The sequence below is a fragment of the Platalea leucorodia genome, assembly GCF_965183815.1.
Source record: "Platalea leucorodia genome assembly, chromosome: 16".
Lineage (NCBI taxonomy): Eukaryota > Metazoa > Chordata > Aves > Pelecaniformes > Threskiornithidae > Platalea > Platalea leucorodia.
The window spans coordinates 4,305,473-4,328,222 of NC_138838.1; the positions used below are offsets into that span (position 1 = coordinate 4,305,473).

At 43.2% G+C, this 22,750-nt stretch overlaps 1 protein-coding gene across 1 annotated transcript in view; it reads right to left on the minus strand.

Moving 5' to 3' along the window:
• SPNS2 (SPNS lysolipid transporter 2, sphingosine-1-phosphate) overlaps nt 1–22,750 on the minus strand; it is a gene marked incomplete at its 5' end in the record, with an annotated part of 138,798 nt that overhangs the window by 45,059 nt on the left and 70,989 nt on the right. Inside the window, 4 exons of the mRNA XM_082327903.1 lie at nt 611–763; nt 1,948–2,090; nt 4,709–4,775; nt 6,854–7,005. Coding sequence (XP_082184029.1) covers nt 611–763; nt 1,948–2,090; nt 4,709–4,775; nt 6,854–7,005 — 515 coding nt within the window. The remainder of the gene's footprint in view (nt 1–610; nt 764–1,947; nt 2,091–4,708; nt 4,776–6,853; nt 7,006–22,750) is intronic.

Sequence of the window (22,750 nt, forward strand, 5' to 3'; positions counted from 1 at the left end):
GTGCTGCAAGTGATACTATGTAACTGGGACTGAAAAACCAAACCACCATATAACACCAAGCAATCCAGACCACAGTGTCCCAGATCTCTGCAACATTTTTCAGCAAAACTCAGCATACGCAGTAGCGTACAGCCCAATGAAACACTGTGAAGTCCTCCCTCACACAGAAACCAAAGTCTTCAGGGTCAGTCCCTGCAGCCTTTAGGGGAACCCTGAATTATAGCCACCACTGGGGCTACCCGACCTGCCAGCTGATTCTGCTGCTATCACAGAAAACAGCGTGGGTCTTAAGAAACCAAACTCTCCCTCAGCTCTCCAAAAATCTTCTAAGGCAATGACAGCAGTCTCTTTTCTACTTCTGCACTATAGCCTGGGAACTAAGACAGCGCTGAGGTCATTGCTTCTCCCTTGGTTTGACTTCACGCAATGAAGAAAAGAAGAGAAATGAAACCTAGTTTACAATCCCAGCATTTCCTATCATTGTTGCAAAGACCTAGAGGAAATTACAGACATTCTAGTGACTTGACTCCATGGGACTTGCCTGTTTTCTCTGGTAAATAAGCTCCCACCCCTTTTCCCCCCCTCTTTAAAGCAGTGGTATGAATCTCACCTATCTTTGGTGCTGCAGGGCTGTGAGCTGCAGGTCTCTGCTGTCTTCTGCACGACCTGTGCTCTGTGAAGGTAGAGAGGGATCCACATGCCAAGTGCCCCTGTGGCAAAGGAGACAGCTGAGGTGGCCAACGATGAGAACACGTAGCTGCGGCTGTGGAGACGCGAGAGGCAAAACCAAGAGAAGGCTTAGTGGGAAAAGTGAAAGAGCAGGACCCCCAGGACAGGAGCCAGTGCTTCAGTGACGAAACACAGCGTTCCCCCATACTAGTGACCTCCCTTTGCCAAGGGGCAGAGATAATACAAGGTACAAAGCAATGGAGAATAAGAGGCATAGAATATTTCTTTATACGTGATGCTCCATTGATAATGTACTTAACTCTTCAGAAGTGCTTCAAAGAGACCATTTTTCATGGGACCATTTCAGAAGACAACCAATACTTAGTCATTAAGACATGATGTGTGAATCACAGGGCTTTCACTGTAATATCACCTGTTTACCTGGATTACCAATTTCACTTCTCCCTCCCCATCCATGCCACCATATGATTACTACTTGGATAAACTAACAAAAAAGTAATATAGAAATATTGATAAATTAACCATCAGCACTTTTCATAGTCCTTTGATACTGGATGACAATAGCAGGAAGGCATTCTAGCCAGCAGTTCTAAAAACGAAGGACACCACAAGTTTCCCATCAGAATTCTGATGCAACATTGAATTCACAAGTGCAGGTACTGGGACATGCACGGGCAAGCTTTCTGGAAGCAAGGGCAGCTGCTTAAACACTCGTCAGCATGCAATCTTTTATGCACATACACAGGCACCCGAGCACATTCAGTGCTCATGCATTCAGTCACATGTGGTTGTATAAACATATATATTTAAACTTGCCACGTAGTGCAAACTTTTGTGTTTTCTCCTCTTAAATTGCTCTGGCATTTAATTGTCTTTTGCCACCCAGCAGAGTAGCTCTTTCAAGGAAGAAAAAGGATATAAGCATCTGAACAACAGTGGCACAACAATTAATACAGGAACACAGCAATTTCTACACTTCAAAAGCCTTGATTTGTCTGAAGTATGAGCCAAACAAAGCAGACTCTCTCTTAGATCTCAGTCTTGGAAAGGTTAGAGCAAAAGTTGGAATCCATCATTGTCACTGTAGTCGATACCTCGTGAAAATGTTAACTGTGATTTTCTTTCCTAGGTCCTAAGCTTCCTGCACCTCCCCGCATGTTGTCACTTTCCAGTCTCACAGTGCTAAGAAGTACAGGCCGTTGGATGTTGCACTTAAGCAGGAGAGGCAAAGCATGCTTTTTACTAGAGCGCTCTTACTTTCTAATCAGTGCTTTCATGTCTCTCAGCCATGAGGTCCGAGCCTTCAGCTGTCCCCCAAGTTGTTCAACATTTCCTCTTTTAGCAGCAGGTACAAATATCAAGATGAGCGTCCCTGTTATCATTCCCAGGAGTGGAGATACCTGCAAGAAAGGGACAGGGAATTAGCAGAGGAGTCAGCAGGGATTGCTTTGACTAGTCAGTAAGAAGCAGATTACATTAGTTTCATTTCAGCGACTCGATTCTTTACAGCTAGCCAGAATCTGTGAGCACACTGAGGCATCTGCTCCTTTCCTTCCTCCCTGTCGTTCCCTGGACTCTTATCTCACTCTGGAAGCATGCAGCTTTGAGAATACTCTGATTAAGGCAGTCCATTTCTTTGTGTTGTTAAAGTACCAAGATTCAGCTAAATACGGTTCTTCCGTGATGTTTAACTCTTTGGAAACCCACTCCCAGCTGGGCTAAGAGACCAACTAGTTTCTGGGAGAGTGGAGAAGCCTTTCAAAGGCAAGGAGACCAGGTGAAAGATTTCTGGATATAGGGAGCATGCTGGCTTTGAAAATCCTTGCTTGACATGCATCCCTCTTCCAGCTAACCCACAATGGCTTCCTACTTTCAGGCAGCTTCCTCAGATTACCTCAATGTACAGCAGACCAAGAAACACTGCAAATTCAGGCTGGAAGATAGGAAAACAGCACATTGAAGGGTTAGGTTTCCCAGTTTCCAATCCTTTCTCTCAATCACTAGACAAAAATACAAAGATCCCACAGTGTTTTTCAAGCTATAAATATGATTATTCTTTTGACACTAAATTCCATCATTGTCAGAATGGAAAATAGCTCCGTTAGGAAAACAGGAACACGGATTTTCACCGAACTATCACCTTTTCTATACAATCCATTTTAAAAATAAATTTGTGTTCAAAAAAAAAAAAATGCTTCCAATAGTAACTTGAGAACAGCCTTTACACATAGAGCAGTGTTTCACATCCAAAGACAACAAACCCAGAATTCTTCAAGGGAAAGGAAGGGTAGATAAAAATATTTCAGAACTGGAAATCCCTCATCCAGGGATAAATGAAGCCTGACACAGTATCCTTATTACAGTTGAACACAAGACACAGCACTGGTAAAAAAAATTGAAATGCTGGGATTTTCTAGGGTCGTATAATTTAAAGGCTCTTTGATTTTTATCTAAAGGCTTAATCCTCCAACAGGACAATATCCATGGATATTCAGTAATGCTCCAGTGAAACACTGACATTACTGCTAGATCCAGAGACAAAGCTGCCACTTGTCAAAGCGCCCTTCTGTCTTCTTCAGCCCACTGAAGTACAGATTATTCCTGACCTCCTCCCGATTTGGAGACCACAGGAGATCACAGAGGGAAGCATCACCTAAGGGAATCTCATACATCTTGCAAGAGCACAATAATTGCTGCAGGGACGGAGGCTGCTTTACACCGATGTCTGGAAGCTTTCAACAGGTGCTGTTTGACTATGAACACTAAGCAATGCTGTCCAAAGCAACCATCACAGAAGCGTGCAGCTTGTCAGATTCCCCACGATTTTGCATGGTCAGGGAAGCATGCATCAATGTGTCATTTACAGTGGAAACCATGACCTATAAGGGGTACAGTCTTGCAGATAGCCTGGATTTCTCAGGATAACTATGGAGACTTCATCTGAAGAGAAAGTGCTAGTGAGTATTTCTTTGTACAAATTAATCATTTGGGTTTTACAGACAGAAACACAAGAGCGCTCCAACGTATCAACCTCATTAAAGCCCACTGACCAACAGGAGGGGCTTTGGGGTTTCTTATTCCTTGTGCTGGCCTCTGCTCAAAAGTTAATTTTACCCTTAAAGCATTTCTGTGACTGAATGAGGTAGCCATCCTCTTGGTGTGAAGCTGTAGGCCATTAAACTTTTCATTTCAGGTTCACAGCTGGAAACTACTCTCCACTCTCCTAGCTGCAGATGAACTGTTCACGGTGATTTTCCTGGCTTTGCATACCCTTGCAGGACAGGGAGCGAATAGCCTGTGTCACAGAGGGGCACATTTGCTTGAGATGGGAACCCATGTATTTCATCACCTGCTGTTATAAATGGTGTTGGCCTGAGCTTCATGAGATTCATTGTCTTCATGAAGTGCCAGAGCCAGAGAATGCACCTCACGGGGGCTCATGCCACCCAGACTGCCAAAGGTCAGAAAACAGTTCTGCTGGGCCACTTCCTCTCAGCTCTTTCAAGACATCTTTGTGTGCAGGATCTGTTTGTGCCTATGTGACTGGAGTGTATTATCTTTTCAACACATTTATCAAGGTCCCAAGAGGTTAAAATAGAAGGAAACCGACTGTCTCAGGGCAGAAAAACAAGCGGAAACTGGAACAAAGTGTTTTTTCCTCAAAGCAGGAAGCCATTCTCAGAGTTTCTTGACAGCAGGGGACTGAAAGACTGTGGAGTTGATTTAAGGCCAATGCCTCGTCTTCCCATCCTCATCAAGAAATCATGGTTGACTGATAATAAAGTGATTGGAACAGTCTTGCTCCCAGGCAGGGAAAAAAACAAGTACAACGAGCCAAAAAGACATACCATTCACATTTGCTTAGAGAATGCATCTGCTATGCACTTAATAGCCATAAATGCAATTTACAATCCTTTACCTTCTATATATAATAACAGGTTGAGGAATTGTGTGATAGAAGTCTTCCTAACACTGATTAATCGATGCAACTGTTATGATGTTATTAAGAGTAGCTTACCCGCAATGCCCAGTGCCAGTCTCCAGCAACCTGCTTCACACTTGACCCGGTGATGTATCCCAAGCCACTGCAAGAAATACGAAGATGAGAGTCAGAGTACCACGATCATAGCTGTTCTTAAACAAAGATAAAAAAGTCACAGTCAGTTGTGTGTCCTACGCTCTCTTCTGCTGCAGGAAGAAACATGGGGGATGAAGCTGATGGTGGCTAATACGTAACTCATCCCAGCACTGCTGATCTAAAAATGCTCAAATCTGATGGAAATTCGGACACTGATCTCAAGTTTATAGCTGACCTTTCAATCTACAGTGGATGGCAACAAAGCCTCAAAAAGAATTTATTTCCCAATTTGATTTCTACATCAAGACTTTCTGTGCAGTAATATGAATACTTAACAATTTTATGTTCAAGCTCCCAGTTAAGAAATGCCCTTCAAGGACACACCATATCCTGTCATTAATTTTTTTTCTTGCCATTTAATTGTACTTGGTTCTAATTACTCATGAAGAGACCATTTTCCATAAGCTTATAAAAAAACCCAAGAATATGCAAGACATTCTGATGGGAGAACATCAGACCTGAAGCTTGGAAATCCCCTCTGAAGATGAAGGAGCAGCAGGACCTTCAGCTACATGCTAAGAATTACACTGTGCTAACAAAAGGCGGCTCACAAGAGATGAGATAAAGGTGAAAGCAGCCATGCTTCTCTCAAAGCGAACTGAATGGATGTGAATTTCCTTTTTTTCCAAACGGCTGCATTTGTTGCAGGGATTGCCTTGGCTAAAAGTTGCAGGACTGCTGTGGGGCAGCTGTCAGCCATCCCAGGCCTTTTGTGAACAGTCTGCTAAACTTTGGAGGTTGCCATCTATAACCACCCCCAAACTGGGCTTTTTGCCCAGGACTTGGCTATCTCTTTTTCCTCAAGAGCAAATGGATGTTTGTGAGTTTTATCTCTGGGATGAGTGCTCTAACTTGTAAAACGCACCACCCTAAACCAGAAGTTTTTCCCTGTGTTGGGGGGGTTCAACTGCTGCCAATGGTTTCCCTGCTGGAAATGAACCCACGATGCCACTTCTGCACAGGATGCTGTGAGCTCTGGCAATCAGTATGCAAACTATGCGAACCCACCCTGCCTACAACCTCACAATAGAGGGTCAGCCATTATTTTAAGAAAATAAAATTAAAAAAACAAAAAACAAAAAACAAAACCCAACCCAACAGATTCCCTCCTGTCCCAACAATCAGATGCTGTGTTGGGCTGACAGGGGAACGCTGCTGAAAGAAAGAACCAGAGGAAATAACTGCTCCAAATCTGAGTCTGCCTGTTGCTTTCATCAAGCATCTACAGGCTCGCTGCCCTCCACTGCTCTGCGTTAAGACTGATTGTGAACAATCATTACAGTTTCTCTCTTCAGCCTTGTCTACGCTAGACTTCACAATTTCTCCCAATTGCTGTTTCAGTGGCAACAGCACTAAAATGGACTGGCCACTGCTATCGCAACTACCAAGTCATCTAAGATTGGCTTAGTTGCATTTTCCAAACTTAGATTGGCCAAATTCAAGGTTAGGCAGAATTTGAGCTTAAACTAAAAATACTTCTAAAAGTCAAAATTTCAAATTGTGTATGTTATATAGCATGCTCCTCTTGAAACCTCTGATATTTAGACTGTCATGTAGAAGCAGGTACCCATTCGCTCACTGTTGAAAACTCAGCCCAGTGTCTTGAGACCTTGATTTCACAGTAACCTGAAAGACATTGGCTAAAGAAGGCCTAGACCTCAAATGAACTGAAGCAATGATAGTATAACATAACATAACCAGTATAACATTATTCAAAATGATAGTTTAATTTAATAATGCTAAAAAAAAAGTCAGCTAAAATATTTTGATTCCATTTCCACCCCATTGCTGTAAAAAAAAAAAAAAATCCTTCCCACTAATTCCCAAAAGTCACACATGAACCAGTAACAGAGCTAGAAAAAGAATCCAATTCCTGCAACTAATTAGTCACCGCTCACCATATTTTCCTGTCTATAACATTCCAGGCAAAGACAGAAGAACTATCACTGTTAGTAACTAAGATCTGTGTGAACTTACTTTAAGAGAAAAGCCAAAACCAGATGAAAGAAGCATTAGGTCACTTACCTGCCAAGAGGAATTGCGAAGTAGAAAACTGAGAGCATAAGGGTCCTTGTGTTTTTGGTGAAAAGGTCTCCTATGATGGTTGGTGCAATAGTGGAGTAACTTGCTTCACCGATGCCAACCAATCCTCGTGAGAGCACAAGAAGCCAGAAATACTGAGAAAAGAAATAAAACACGTTAGCAGCTCTCCCCTCGTCTTTTTGAATTCAGGATGGACAACAGTGAAAGCTGCGCAAATAGGGAAGCAGAAACCCACGTGACTGGAAAGCGACCCCCTTGTATGCATTTATTTTTTAAAACCTCAGGCTCTTTTAATTTGTCTAAAATGAAACAAAAAATTTAAAAATTTAAAATTTGTTTAAAATTAAAGGTTTGGGGAGGCAGGTGAGTTACAAATCCCGCTCGGGGATCCAGAAAAGGCAATACCTGCTGAGCACAACCCCAGCCTCCCCAGCATGCCGGGGACAAGCTAAGACTGGTGAAATCCTAAAGGGTCTTCAAAGCTGTGAAAGAGTTGAACCTGCAACCCCCCAAACTCTCGCTTTTTTCCTTGATTAGAAGCTACTGAATAAGGGAAGTTTTTCAAAGGTGCTAAGCACCTATCTCGCTCCACTTGCCTTGGAAAAAAGCATAAATCTCCCCCTCACAGCGGGAAGGCAGAGTAAGCCAACACTGAACACTTCTGAAAAACCTCAGGTTACAATCTGAGCTGAGATGCACACAGTTACAAGGAGATAAGACTTGAGCTTTGCTGTGACCCACAGGAACATCAGTGTGCTCAGGAAGAAGCACCACCAGGTGAAAGACTCAGAGCCGTGCAAGGCAACAGCACAGGTTGCAAAAGGCATTAAGCTGCCCAGAGAATTACGTGCCCTTCTGAGTACAGGGCGACCCAACAGAACGAGGAGATGGACTTCACATTCAGCACAAGACAGCCTAAAATGGATGGAAAGGCATTGCTCATCTAATAAAATTTTCTTCACGGCCCGTTTCCCTGTTTCGGCCAACACTTTCGTAAACTGCAAGGACCCGATTTTCAAGCCGACCTCTTTCACTACACTTGCAGTTTTCTGGGTGCTGCTGTGTGAAGGCATAAGGCACAACACTTGGATGCCTGAATACTTGATACATGAGCACAATCAAGTTCTCAGACACCTAAGCAGCTTGAGCTACACCCAGAAGTAACTGCAGGTGTAGAAATTAAACAGTCAATTGCAGAAATCTGTAAGCACAGGGAAATCTATTTCTACAAATGTAACCTCTACAAATCCTCAATTTACTGTTATCATTCTATAGATCATTTGTGAGAAGAACAGCAGGGATTATGGTATGTCCTTAAACACGAAAGTGCTCTGAGAACAACAAACGATTACTGATTCCCCTTCTACAGATGGGGAAAAGTTGAGTTACAGGGAAGTGACTTTGTGCCCTACAGCAAAGCTAAGCCAGAATACAGGGCTCTCATTCACAAATACGGAAAATACCATGCAGACATCAAGACACGTGCCTCAGTCATAAATATATCCATCAGCAGACAAAAATCTCCCACTGACACGGTTTCATTGTTCTCCTCACTGTAATCCTCTGGTTGAAAAGAATTTCTTGAGGATTCCTATAGTCACACAAAACAAATACTTTTGCACACTCTTCACTTCCTCTTATTTTGACGTAAATTCTGCATCAATAGCTATTTTCTGAGTGTATACAAGTTCCTTGTTTGCTGGCAGGACGTTTGCAACGCTGCTGTCTTTCATATATCTCCCATAAACTGCACATACGTAACAGCCACATGTGGGTGTACGCAGAAAGGGCAATACTGTGACTCAGGCGATTTGATTTATGCCAATTACCCAATGCTAAACCACTCCACTGCAGAAATATGCTGACAACGATTGGTGCACAGGTAACTAATGTATTTGGAATGAGCAACAGTATTTATAACATGCTGAATGACTTAGTCATGCAGAATTAGAAAGCAGGGGAATTGGAGGCTGATTTTGGTTCCTTAAGAGGTTCAAATCCGGATCACAGAGAGGGTGACAGGCAAAATAGTCATCTGCCAGACCTGGAATGAGTACCCAGAGAGTGCTAGTTACACCTGCAGAATGACAAATTTGCAAATGCACTGGATGCTCCTCAAATTTGAAATACCTACATAAAAATGACACAAGTTTGTGCTCACCAGCCAGTATCACTCCCAGTGAATGCACTGGACAGGAATTTCCTCCAAATAACGCTGTTAGAAGGTTCCTCTTACAATCCTTGCGTAAAGCAGTGAAACTGTACCAAGTTCACCTATTGCGGTAAAGAGTGACTCGGTTCCATCAATACCATTGAATCAGAGTCCCAATACAATGAAATCATCTGCAATGAGTAACATGTTCATTCTTCTCCCCTACTTGCTCCTCAGACCCTCCTCCCTGGCTTATCCCATGCTTACACACTAAAAATATCTATTTAATATTTAAACTGTATTCTCTAGAGCAGTGGTATCCAAATTTAAGTCACGAGATTCTGACTGCAGTCGGCAATAAAAGCAGTCTTATAAAAGCATAATCTACATAAAGACATGAATGGTATTGCCCTTCCGAGATCATATATTCAAGACTGGACAATGCAGCTATATAGGTGTAACAACTAGGGAAAACATACAAAAATCTAAAACAATATTAGGGAATTACTCATAGCTGGTTCTATGTTGTGCCTGGTTTTGGAGCTCTGTATCTAGGATTAAAGAACTAATGCCTCGTCTTATCCTGCTGAAAGATCTCTTCTGGATCTTTGGCTAGCATGCATCCTATTGGAACCTATACAACAGAATTATGCGGTAATTTGTTACAGTAAGCTAGGACCCCCAACCTTCCATCTCCGATCAGTCAGTCGAAACTTATGTTTTTGTCATCTCTGAAGACGGACAGCTCCCAAAACAAAAAGTGCTCCTTTCCAAGACAAGCCTCATCTTTCATTTTTCATATAAGAAGAAAAAAATACAAACAACAAAACAACTCCGAAATTCTTATGCTTCTACTCATTTGGACCACAGACATACCATGAACCACTTAGAGACTGGTCCTAAAACCACTATGTATGCAATATAGAAAACTGCTATTTTGTGTGTGTGCATTTATAGACAAATACACCCATACGCACATCTCTCTCCCTCTCTGAGTGTACGTGAACATGACAACCAACATAAACAAATGGGAAAGCCAGATATTACCCAGGCAGAGGAAGCGCCGGCCTCCTCCGCAGCTGTAGCAGGACACTTATACCATTTCCTCTGCACCAGATTTTCCCCCATGTGCTTTTTCCCCTCGGTCCTACCCCAGGATTCTCAGCAGTTCAGTGAGACAAAAAGGGCTGACACCAGCCAAATTCTTCTCTACATTATCTGTGCTTAAAAGCAGTACAGGCAGCTAAGACTTTTAACTGAATTTCACTGTTCCCCGTGCAGAAATTGATATATATTAAAGAAGCTTATTCCTTTCTACGCTATGTTGGCACTCTACTGTAATTTGTTCATCTGTGCAAATAGTTCTCACTCTGGCAGGAAAATTGAAAATATCTGAGTCAGCTTTCAGCACCTGAGCTTATTTCTTTTCCATAGGTTAAGCCCAGCAACCTCAATACTTCAGTGTCTTTTCTCTGGGTCAGTGCTTGCAACTCAAGTGTTTTGAAACAAAGTGCTATTACAGCAAACAATTTATTTATGTCTTTAATTTTGGTTAGCAGTCATGTCAGAGATGTCTGCACCTCGATGAGAGCTGCCAACATCTCCTGGTTTGTAGAGATGCAATGGTTTTCTTTGACCGCTGTATGGCAGAAATCCCCCTCCCTGCCTGTGCTTCAGCCTGAAGCGCTCCGGAGACTGTGGCGGCCAGATCCACGCTGCAGTATCGCTCCTGGGCACCGGCCTGGATGTGGACAGCTGGAGAGGGGTTATCATAGGAAGATCTGAACCACACAGTGCGACTGCTATGAGCTCTGGAGGCAATTTAGGATGCAAAGGTGCTCTGAGTCCCTTTCTCCAACTTGCATGTGCCACAAAGGGGCTGATGAGACACAAGCCAGGGAAGATTCCAGTATACAACAAACCATCAACATACGGAAAGAATGGTGGCTGACAGAGACCCAGAACTGCCACAGTCTTCCTGGGAATTTCCCTTCAAGAGATGCCACCACCAGAAAGTAGTGCACAGAGAAAGCACTCGTACAGGCCTACGTGAGGTAGAAAAGGTCAATGGACCTGCTCTCTCCTTCCCATCTCTTGACTCCATGGAAAGAAAAATATGCCTCAGTTCTAAAGCTGAAGACTTTACTACTTTGTAATTTGAAGACTAACAAGCCCAAACAACAAAGAAACCCAATTCCCCAAAAGATATATGAGTTTTTGAAGGGATACAAATCCTTATGCCTCAGGGAACGCACCGACCACTAACAGGAATGCGCAACCTACTGATTTCTAAATTTCTTAAACTATCAGCAAACTGCAGGCAACAGCGGCGATAGATCATGGGGACAGATGGACCTGGTCTGATTACTGTTGCCAACGACACTATCCCACTGGAAGCTATAGGCCTGACGCAATCCTTTCAGAATTTTCATCTGAAAAAAGCTTTCATGATTTGAGTTAAATATTTATAATATGCCAAAAGATAGTTCATGTATTTTCTCTGCAAAATATGACATGGTTTATATTCACATTTTCGTACTGACTTTACGCTCAATCTCATGCACACATAAATGTTTGATGGCCTAGGACACGTGACTAGCTTTAATCATGTTTGGACAAACCTCCTAATTATACATTTATCCTAGCTGTATAAGCCGTTGAGTGAGTAATATATATTTTAATAGGTCTAATTACAGCTTTAACTTCTTTCTCTTTTTTTAATTAGTTAACAAAAGGAATTAAGCCACAGTTCTCTAAAAGATTAGCTGTCAGTGATAAACCTATAATCTGCCAAATATGTGTACAACTCTGAACCACCAGATTTACTGTCTAAAGAATCATATGATCCTTAAGCTTCGGTTATTAAATATTTGTATTTGAATGTGGAGTAGCTTTTAAGGGTCTCATAAAACAAGCTGAATACATGCTTCTTTCAGGTTAGGGACCCACGGACTGATGAGATCACATGATACAGCTGACCTAGTACAAATTACTAGTGTGGATGCACAGCACCAGTGCAAGCCATGTTTTGAACTGATGTTGCTGGTCTAAAAGAAGGATCTTTTATACAGCTGCAGCAACCGCACCTGCACCCTTTCCTATATGAGGATATTGAGTTAACCTCCTGCGGTTTCTACATTTAGCTTCTGTAGAAGAGGGCTCAGCACCATGAAATTCCATATTTGAACTGCTGAGGTTTGCCATATTTTCCTTCCTTTGTTATAGCAACATTATGCAGTAAACAAGGATATAGAATAAGGGTTTGCATCCTTGGAAAGAAGAAGTGCATAAGGAAAACCATCCGTGCCACCAGGCAGCTAGGATTGCCACACAAAGCCTAAAATACATGTGTGTGGAATGACCATGAACTAAGGAGAAAGCATCGGGACTGATTTAATTTCCCTGAGTTTCTAGAGCAAACTCAGTTGAACTCTACTGCAGTTAAACCCTTGTATTTCTACAGCTGGCAGGGTCTTGCACTGACAACGTCCAGGGTACCACAGCAGTCACAAGTGATCAGTTAGATCAAGTGAAGATAGATAAATCTGAAATACTGAAGGAATCAGCTGACCAAAGGAAACCCCACAGGGCTCAAATGGATATTCAAGGGCTGCACAACAGTGGTCCCTTTTGACAGCTACACTCAAGTGCAAGCATTTGCCTTTCCCGAGCAGAACCTGTATTTTCTGGCCAGGCCAACACCACTTCCTCTTGCACTCCATCCAGTTTTCCCAACCGTATCAGTACTTTGCAGGGGTCCAAGCAGCTAGGGACAACACACCACACCCTTCACCGCAGGTATGGCAAAGATGTACCATTACCCACGATGCAAACCAAACCAGGAACATGCTTCTGAGTATCGGTACTGTGACTCAGAGCATTGGCTCCTGTAAACTCACAGTTCAAATTCCAGCTCATTAGCTGAGAGTCACTAGAAGAGCTGAACAATAGAATGACATTACACATGCAGGTGACATTCGCTTAACACTAAACACTCCATTTCCCTTAGTCCTCCCGGTAATGATGGGGTCACCTTTAAGAACCTGAAAGTTTTCAAGTCAAACAGGGACACTGACATATCACGAAAGACAAGATGACGTTAAATGATGATGTTTGTGTTTTAAATTCCATTCTGTGTCTGGATGAATGACAAAGGCTACAGCAGAATAGATAAGCCTAAATACATCTTCCACCCTTGTGCAGCCCAGAGCTTTACAAATTTTGAATACATATAACCCAAGGCACCTGGCTTCCATTGGTGGATACAAGTCCTGGGTCCACACACTTGTTAGGAACGGGGTGTCAAATCTGGATACACACCACAAAGTCACACACCCTACGTCCTCAAACGTGAATGGTTCTAGCTCTCCTTTAAAAAAAGGAGAATAACTATTGTAAAGAGCTAGAGAGGGGTTACATATTTAGTACTGGTGAATTGTGCCATACCGATCCTGAAGAACATGTCTTCCTGTCAAGTCCAGCCCAGACTTTTAAGTAACTGAATATTCATGCCAAATTTTGGCCTTTTGGTATCTTACCGTTTGGGAGATCTTTGTGCGGGAACAAAGGAAGATGAGTATCTACCTTTATCTACAAGTAATCTTAACTAATCCCTCATGGGGATTGCCAGCCAAGAGACCAAAATACAAAATAATACGGGGCAGAACTATTTACTGTGATGTTTTGTTGGTCGGTGCTTTTCTCCCCCATAAATAGATTGGGTAAGCATTGTTTTCAGGATTTCCTACAATCAAAAGGAGTTGATTATGTTTAATCTCTGGGTGGCATAGATAGCAACCAGCCAGGGTACCTGCTTGTGTAGAGCCTGGTTGGCGACAGGTTGATGAGTTATCAGCGCTGATGCAATGCTATGAGCTATCAGTATTTTATCTGTTTTCTGTAGAGATACAAGTGCACTTAAAGGTTCATGCTACAGTTACCTGTCTGATAAATGTAACTATAAACTACCCTTCTCACCTCTGAGATGCTTTTCTCTTATCAGACGTGAGTCATGCTGTCAGGGAAGCCTGGGGGAGATTCACTGCAGTTGCTGGTTCTTTTGCCATTTGGCCCGCTGCAGAGACGTGATTGGGTTTAGACTCCTCTCTTCTTCCCTCATTGTGCGTGTCATCACTTACCCACAACTACTTTTCACCTCCCATCTCTTTACAATCACAAGTGCCTTTTAAGTCACTACCGCACACAACATTTCCCATAACTTCTATCACCACTGGATTTAAGTTCTACAGTTTCCTCCCTTCAAATTGAACTTGTGATGCCAAGCCCATCTTTCATCACCATTTGCAAACTAATCTTCTCCTTTGCATGCACATCACAGAATCAGAGAATAGTTGAGATTGGAAGGGACCTCTGGAGATAGTCTAGTCCAAGGCCCCTGCTCAAAGCAGGGCCAACTACAACAGGTTGCTCAAGACCATGTCCAGTTGAGTTTCGAATATCTCCAAGGATGGAGAAGCCACAACAACCTCAGTGGACCACCTGTTCCAGAGTTTGACCATCCTCACAGTAAAAATGTTTCTTCTTAAGTTTAAATGGAATTTCCTGTATTTTAGCTTGTGCCCATTGCCTCATCCTTTCATTGGGCACCATTGAGAAGAGTCTGGCTCCATCTTTACTGCCTCCTATCAGGTATTGATACACACTGAAGCAGCACTACAGGCTCTAGACTCTACAGTTCTAGAGTGGGGATGCCACTTTAGCAAAGGTAAGCTATTCAAAGTCTCAGTTAAATCCATACGGCAGACACCATCTCATCTACTGTGTCTCTGTTGCATTCATCCTAAACAGGTTTTTCTTCACTTTGTTTCCCTGAAGCCTGCTTGGGCAGGGGAAGCATACAAGTTTAAATATTTGTGTCCGATGAAGGACACTTCTCTTACCCAAAAGTCTTCCCCTGAACTCTGAAGGGCAGGTCACTAACATTGAAGTGAAAATGCCCTGGGCCTTCCTTCAAGTATTCACACATTTCATTCACACATTTCACATTTGTTTTATTCACGCATGCTTATTATATGTTGGGTAGAGGTTATAAGCATGTTACAAATGAGATCAGTACGCCATGTCAAGATTTAATAGCAAGCTACTGCGTTATTGAAATCTTAGTATGCTTCATTAATCGCTTGCTCAAGGGTCAATATACAAACCCTTTGCAATTAGGATGGACTTACTATAGCTTCTAAAGCAGTTCTGATTCCTCTATAGCATCCATCTACACTATGTCAAACACTTCAAAACTTCAGCTCATTTTGGATGCATTAAGTGTCCTACCAATTCTCAGCTCTAAGCACCTCACCTTTGAACAATTCCCTTTTGGGAAAATTCAGCTGGTATTCAGAGACCCTCAAGGAGGAGAAGAGAGACTACAGCAAGTAGAAAGAGAAAAAAATACATATTTAAATATAGAAATGAGCAAGGGAGATGAAGCAAAGTCCGCTCACCTTTCCTTTGATTGTCTCTCGTACTTGCTAATGGCTTTAGTTCTCCCAGGTGACCTGCTCAGGCACACATAATTGAATGTGGAAATTTTTATTTGGAAATGTACCTGAGATTCTGGGTGATTAAAGTGCCCTCATTTTATGAGATTTATATTATTATTTAGTACGTAAAAATAACTAATAAAGACTGTAAGATATTCCTTTTTCACTCATCACACCCTTCAATCAGCAACTAAAGTGTTTTAACAACTGGATACCTACAGAGAGGCTCTAAAGTGAAGTACCTAATTAAGCACTCTGGAGAAAAAACAAAAACACCCTAGAAGTAGCAAGACTCCCACCGCGCTTCCCAGAGTTGGCAGGGAGCTGCTGTGTGCTTCGCAGGTACAAAAATCAGGGCCAAGATTTTTCTCAGCTACTTGCAAATTTTCAATGTGAAATTCCCTTTCAACATTAAAATGGCAGCGTCTGAAATCCAAGTTCCCATCACTGCCCTCCCTTCAAACCTGTGCCAGTCCTGAGAAACTCTGCTATTACTTTTCAGCCATTTTTGGGTAGCACCAAAAAAAAGGGCGGGGGGGGGGGAAGAGTAGAATTCCCATTCTCCATCCAATTAGGTAATGTAATTACAAGACACTGGGTGATGAAGCAGCATCACTGGGCCCTGACAATAGCCTCAGTTAAGACAAAGCAGCATGTCGGCTTACTAATTGAAGAGCTTTTCATCTGATTGACCGGCCTGTGGTAAAAATATTACATGACACTCAAATGGTGAGATTTATGTTCTTCTCAATTTAGTCTCTTGGTCATTAATACTGCATTAATGACAGGGGTCTGGGATGTAATTGGAAGGAATGTAACAGATTAGCTTGCTTGTTCACCAGAACACCATCCGGCAGAGTGCTACATGTATAGCTACTTATAAAATAGACCTTAAAGAAAAAGGTTGATGTTTTCAAATAAATCATAGGGATCATAAAGAGCCCTGTGTTACCAGTGCCTGCTAGAACACTGAGTTAAAGCACTTCTTTTCATCCTTGTGGCTCTGGTGTAAGACACAGAGGAGTCCATAGCATTTCACGTGGCTGAAATAGCGGTCATTTATCCGTGTTACAAAACCATTACGTGCAGCTCGGCGAGAATGTATCTTCTGAAACTGTTCCCCTGAGAACCTCAATAGTTCTGGGTCGGAAGCAAACTGTTGCTTTTTGTTCCCGATCTGTCAGGTGGGACACACTTATCAGCACTTCCAACAAATATCCCTGGCATTAGGCAGTATCACCATTCCCTTCCTGAGACATGCAAAGACAATCATAACACAATCACAAAAATAGGGATTGGGAGAACTACAAGGTATTTTTGCAACGGTGGAAACAATGCAAGGTTCTTGACACACAAAAGTTGAAAACTGGAATAGCTGGAATATGACCTGGCATACATGAAACTAAAGAATATTCACAGGCTGCTGTGTTCCAGCCACAGATGAGTCACAAGCGAGGACTGAATCCAAGCAACCCAGCTATAAACAGATACCAGATTTTTCAGAACAAATAGTTACAGGCACTGATACCTAAGTATCATCAAGTGCACCCTCTGTCAGTTTGGAGATGACACCAAGCTGGACGGGAGTGTTGATCTGCTGGAGGGTAGGACGGCCCTGCAGAGGGATCAGGACAGGCTGGATCGATGGGCCTAGGCCAACTGTATGAGGTTCAACAAGGCTCAGTGCTGGGTCCTGCACTTGGGTCACAACAACCCCAGGCACAGCTGCAGGCTTGGGGAGGAGTGCCTGGAGAGCTGCCCAGAGGGAAAGGACCTGGGGGTGTTGGTCAACAGCCGCCTGAACATGAGCCAGCAGTGTGCCCAGGTGGCCAAGAAGGCCAAGAGCATCCTGGCTTGTATCAGGAATAGCATGGCCAGCAGGACCAGGGAGGTGCTCGTCCCCCTGTACTGGGCACTGGGGAGGCCACACCTTGAATACTGTGTTCAATTTTGGGCCCCGCACCCCAAGGCGGCCATGGAGGGGCTGGAGCGTGGCCAGAGCAGGGCAGCGAGGCTGGGGCAGGGGCTGGAGCACAAGGCTGGGGAGGAGCGGCTGGGGGAGCTGGGGGGGCTCAGCCTGGAGAAGAGGAGGCTCAGGGGAGCCCTCATCGCTCTCTGCAACGGCCTGAAAGGAGGCTGGAGCCGGGGGGGTCGGTCTCTGCTCCCCAGGAACAAGCGATGGGATGAGAGGGAACGGCCTCAAGCTGCACCAGGGCAGGTTTAAGTTGGATATCAGGAAAAATTTCTTCACTGAAAGGGCTGTCAGGCCCTGGCCCAGGCTGCCCAGGGAAGTGATTGAGTCCCCATCCCTGGAGGTATTTAAAAGACGGGTAGATGTGGCGCTTAGGTACATGGTTTAGTGGTGGACCTGGCAGCACTAGGTTAACAGTTGGACTTGATGATCTTAAAGGTCTTTTCCAACCTAAATGATTCCATGATTCTATAACACTAACAACATCTCCACCTTCAGTGATGTCCATAGAAATGTGTGAGATCTAACCACATCAATCCAATGGGCTGTCTTGGCTCAAACGCTCTGGTTTGGAGCAATTCTTAAACCAAATTTAATCAAATCCAACAGACAGGTCTCATTCTTGGAGAGCACAACCCCATGTTCCTATTCCTGAGACAATTGCAGAAACTATGATTTCACAGCACCCTTCAAAAAAAGCATCAGCCAACTGACTGAGACACTCAGGTGTGAATGTTTTGCCCTAACTATATGCATTTTCAAGGGGAGAACAAGTTTTGGAAGTCTGTGAAGGACACATTTTAATGGAATACCTCAAGGTTTAAATGAAATTACCACAAACAAAGTTATAGTCCCAGCAACTTTACCTATACTGTTGGTTCTGCTGATTCTTGGCATATTTTACTTTGCACGTGCTAAAAATCTAAGTACACCAGCAGGTCAGACCTTTTAGGCAACTTTGCTGAAAAAAACATCTGAATCATTCCAAACTCTGAAATTTTTTCTTCCTGCTTTCTGTTTTCACACTTCTCTGGCTTGCTGACTCAGTCAAGATCCAGAAGCACCCAAGTTCTGCGAGGAAGGCTGACCTTGCAGTATGTTTGGCCTACATTTGAGAGATGTCTCATTTTTAGCATCAGATTTCCAGAGAGCAACTGATGCATCTACCAATTCCTCCTACCTAGCAGCTTCTTATTCATGATCTTCTTTGAACAGTTGTTATATTGCTAGTTGAAGCATTATTTAATTGGCAAGGTTTTGTCATGCTGTAGCTTCATTTCATTCTCTACAGCCAGCCTATTTAACAAAATGACAATCCTATTTAGCTATATTAAATGCATTTGCATGTTTTGTCACTATCCTCTCATGAGACTTCGTCAATCATGTTTTCAGACATGATGATCAGCACCACTCCCAGGGACTTCCAGCTCAAAAACTATTACATGGGTTTGAGATTAGTACTCTAATTCAACGTTATCTGAATTGCAAATGCAGCGTTTTGTGTAGCATGTGAACTTTATGCATTTAAAAGAAATGTCAACACTTCAAAAGACTAATTTAGCACCTGGTACTATAAGACATTTCCCATCTTCACACTATTTGCACATTACTCAGAGCACAATGGTCCTTTTTTCAGCCTTTATGCGTGACCCAGGGGGCCACAGATTGTGTGGGCCATTGAAGAAGCACTTACATTTCCTATAGTATCACTGATGCTTTTGTATCAGCAGGCAACCAAGAGCTCAACCAAAGAAAGGCCGAAATCCATACTTTTGCATCTGAACACAAGCGAAAGAGGCTGAATAACACTTTCCCTCTCTCCTGCATCCTGTTTTTCAGGGCAATATGCACAACCATCAAGAACCACCAAGGCCCTGCTAATACAAAGTTTAGATTTGTTTCCAAGCCTCCTAATGAGCCTAAAACTGGGTGGACTGAATTGTTTTCTTTGTCTGTGAGGCATCATAAACCAAACTCTCCTGAAGCATCACGCTTCTTTCCAAGTCATAAGCCTCAAGAACACAAGCCATAAGCCGCCTCACTTACACCCATACTAAGTACGTGTCAGCTTACACCCTTAAATGAATGGTAACATTTCTCCAGGCCCATATTTGAACGCCCCAGTGAAGCAATGAAGGGTCACGTTCTACCCCACCATCCTCTCAATACCCTCAACACACAATTATCTGGGAAGCTTATTTCCAAAGGAACAGGATTACGTAGTGCCATCCGGACACTGCAGTAGCAACTGGCTTTGCCTTCTGAACTCGTTTGACCAAGCCAGGCTTCCCCACTACTGCAGCGCAGCATGCAACAGTGGAGCACTGCATTGGGAATGACTTGTGTTCCTCGCGTCACAACCGCTATTGCAAGGATTACGTTAAGTGGATAGGAAATTTTATAATTCCTTACTCTATATTTTAACATCTGCTTAGAAACTTACATGCAGCACTACTTTTTTTTTTTTAACCTTTTTTGTTTTAATTCTTTTTTTCTCCCTCCCAGCTGGTTCAGTCCATCTATTTAAGGAGGACATTCCCTTTCTTCCATTCCTGGGATGTTTTGAATGAGTCTGAGCTTAAGATGCTGTAATAATTATTTATAAAGCATAATGCTAAAGCATTATAGAGACTTAAAATAAGACAGGGTTGAAGCAATAAGACATCCTTTTTTGTGTTCCATCAGCACACTCTGGGGTTAGGCCTCTGCTGCAGTATGACAAGCAGAATATACATTTTAATAGACAACACAAGAAGAAGGAATGCTTCCAAGACACACACAGCCTGGCAATGAAATAAATATGCCTTCTTCCCTCTTCTCCACAGCAAATAACTGACCCAGGTGAGATTTCATGCGCAGGCACAATAAAAGCAGGACAGGCAGGATAGTAGTTACAGGCAGGCATTGCTTCCAAACCATCCATTAACTGATAGTGGCTGAATTTTCCTACTCTTCAACCTAGAGACTGTAAATTCAGGTTTCTGCATAAAAATGGGACAAAGCCGTAAAGGCCTTTGGCCTGTAAAGATCTTTCATATCGGCACCACAGTCCCCAGCTGCTGTCTCTAGGCGTTTTCATGATGCAATGAAACAGCATCAAACGTAAGCATATTGATTTTAAAAGATACAGGGTCTGACTCAATCCCCACAAAGACACACAAAAGGTTCCCACAGACTTCCAAAGGAGGAGCTGAATCAGAACCACAATCACAGATCCTATGATAATGATTTCAACATCTTCCAGTAACCTAGATAACCAACAGTTCTCTAAAAAAGAGGGTAGGCAATTACAGGGAGCCCTCACCGACACCCACTCCAAATGAGCATTAAGCCTCGAGCCTGTTTCTCGATACTCTCCCAGCACAAATCTCTGTCCGCCTGCTCTAGAAAATGCCTGAGCTTTGAGGAGCAGTTCTGACATTTCAGTGCAAATCGCTGCCTTCATTTTAATGAACTGGCATCAGAAGCCTGTGCAGCAGCATGCCTCGGGTCAGGCGAGTTATGACACTCAGCAATAGAAACATCTCTTCTTCTTTCAGCATCCACAGCGTTTGATTCAGATATGGCATGCTTTCCGACCAATTAATGACCCAAAAGTAGGTAGCAGAGGGCACACTTATAACAGCACATGATTTGGGGTGATTTGAGAAGTTTGAATGGGATGTGGTGCCAAACTACCCCTACCTGGGGAAGGTGGGACTCGGAGGTGTAATCTCGATTGCTCTTGGGTCTCAGAGGGCAGAGCAGAACCGATCCTGTTCCAGACACGCTGCAGCCGGGGTATGGTAGAGATACTCCTTATGATAGCTTCTTTAATTTCTTTTTTCTCATTACACAAATACTTTCCAAATAAGCTTTGGAGCTATACTCTTCTCTCTCTCCTGGCAGCCATCACCAGCTGTATTTTCAATAACTCTTTCCAAATGTTTTATAGATACATACATGCAGATACTGGAGGGAAAAAACCAACACTCAGAGCAGAAAATACAACTCTTCAATTTCTGGTAACACCTACGAAAAGCCTCCTTCTCTCATAGACTGGGTTTTTGGGGCTGATGCTCTGAGAACACCCTAACCTGTTGTTCATTTATAGTTCATTTATAGTCCCCCTCATATACAGGGACAGGTAGAAAGGGACATGGTAGGAATATAAAGCAGCTAGGAGACAAACACATGACAGTAATTCTGCACTCTATTTCAGCAAGCTGCAACTATTTCATCTATATAAATCTTCTCCCATCTCTTCTCTCCTAGGTCAGCAAAATCTGAGGGAACAATGAGGACCCAAGACTCAAGAGTTCAAATCATTACACTTGTCTGTGCAAGAGAAGATGTTGCTCTTACATGAAAACAGTTTCCCATACAGTATTTGGTATCAACTGTGCTGAAGATGCTAGCAGACTTGACAGATGCCCAGAATACCTTAAGACCAGCTCAGCCAATGCTTCATTATTGAAGAAATAAGCAATAAAGTATTCTTTTCCTATAGTACACCTCACATAATCCATATTAGAACAAATGCAAGAGAGTAAAACTTGTAAGAGTGCTGTGAATAGCACGGGGAAGGAGCAGCAGGTGCCGTCTTGCTGGAGAGGAGTCAAAGAAATGGCGCCTTTCAATTCCCATAGAAACTCTCAAACTTCCTTGTCCAGGGAGCATGGATTTTGTCATGTCTTCGTCTAGTTGTAGCTAGCAGCTCTAGTAGTCAAGTAGCCATGAAAACACAAAGGAATTTCCTCACAGCAGAACTGCTGCAGGAACCCGACAACTTCTACATCCCAAGAGCTGCAGCTCTTAAAAGTTACCCTTGGTGGGGTAACTCCATCTCCAGCAGCCATACGGATGTAGGTACATATAACCAGGCTTGAGGCAGGTTCATCTCTTCTCCTGATGGGCAATGCCATCACCAGCACATTGCAGTGCAAGTAAGCCTTTTGCATAGCAGGCTGCTGGGAGGGGAGGCAGGTCTAAAGGGGGCTCTGGGGAGTATCTTTCTTCAAACCATCTGCTTTCAGGCACATGGGAGAGGGAAAGCGAGGCAGAATCAGTCCATAAAGAATTTCACTCTGCAGCGTAAAGCGGTGATGAGAACCCCTGTCCTTTCCCTCTCTTCGGGACTTCAGAGCCACCTAACTCCAGCACAGCACCCTTCCCACCTGGCACCCACCGATCCCCGGCCCCCCGCAGAGCAGCTCTCCTGTGGTGAGGAGGGAGCGCTGATGGCTGGGGCGAAGAAGAGATGTACAGATTGTCATGTC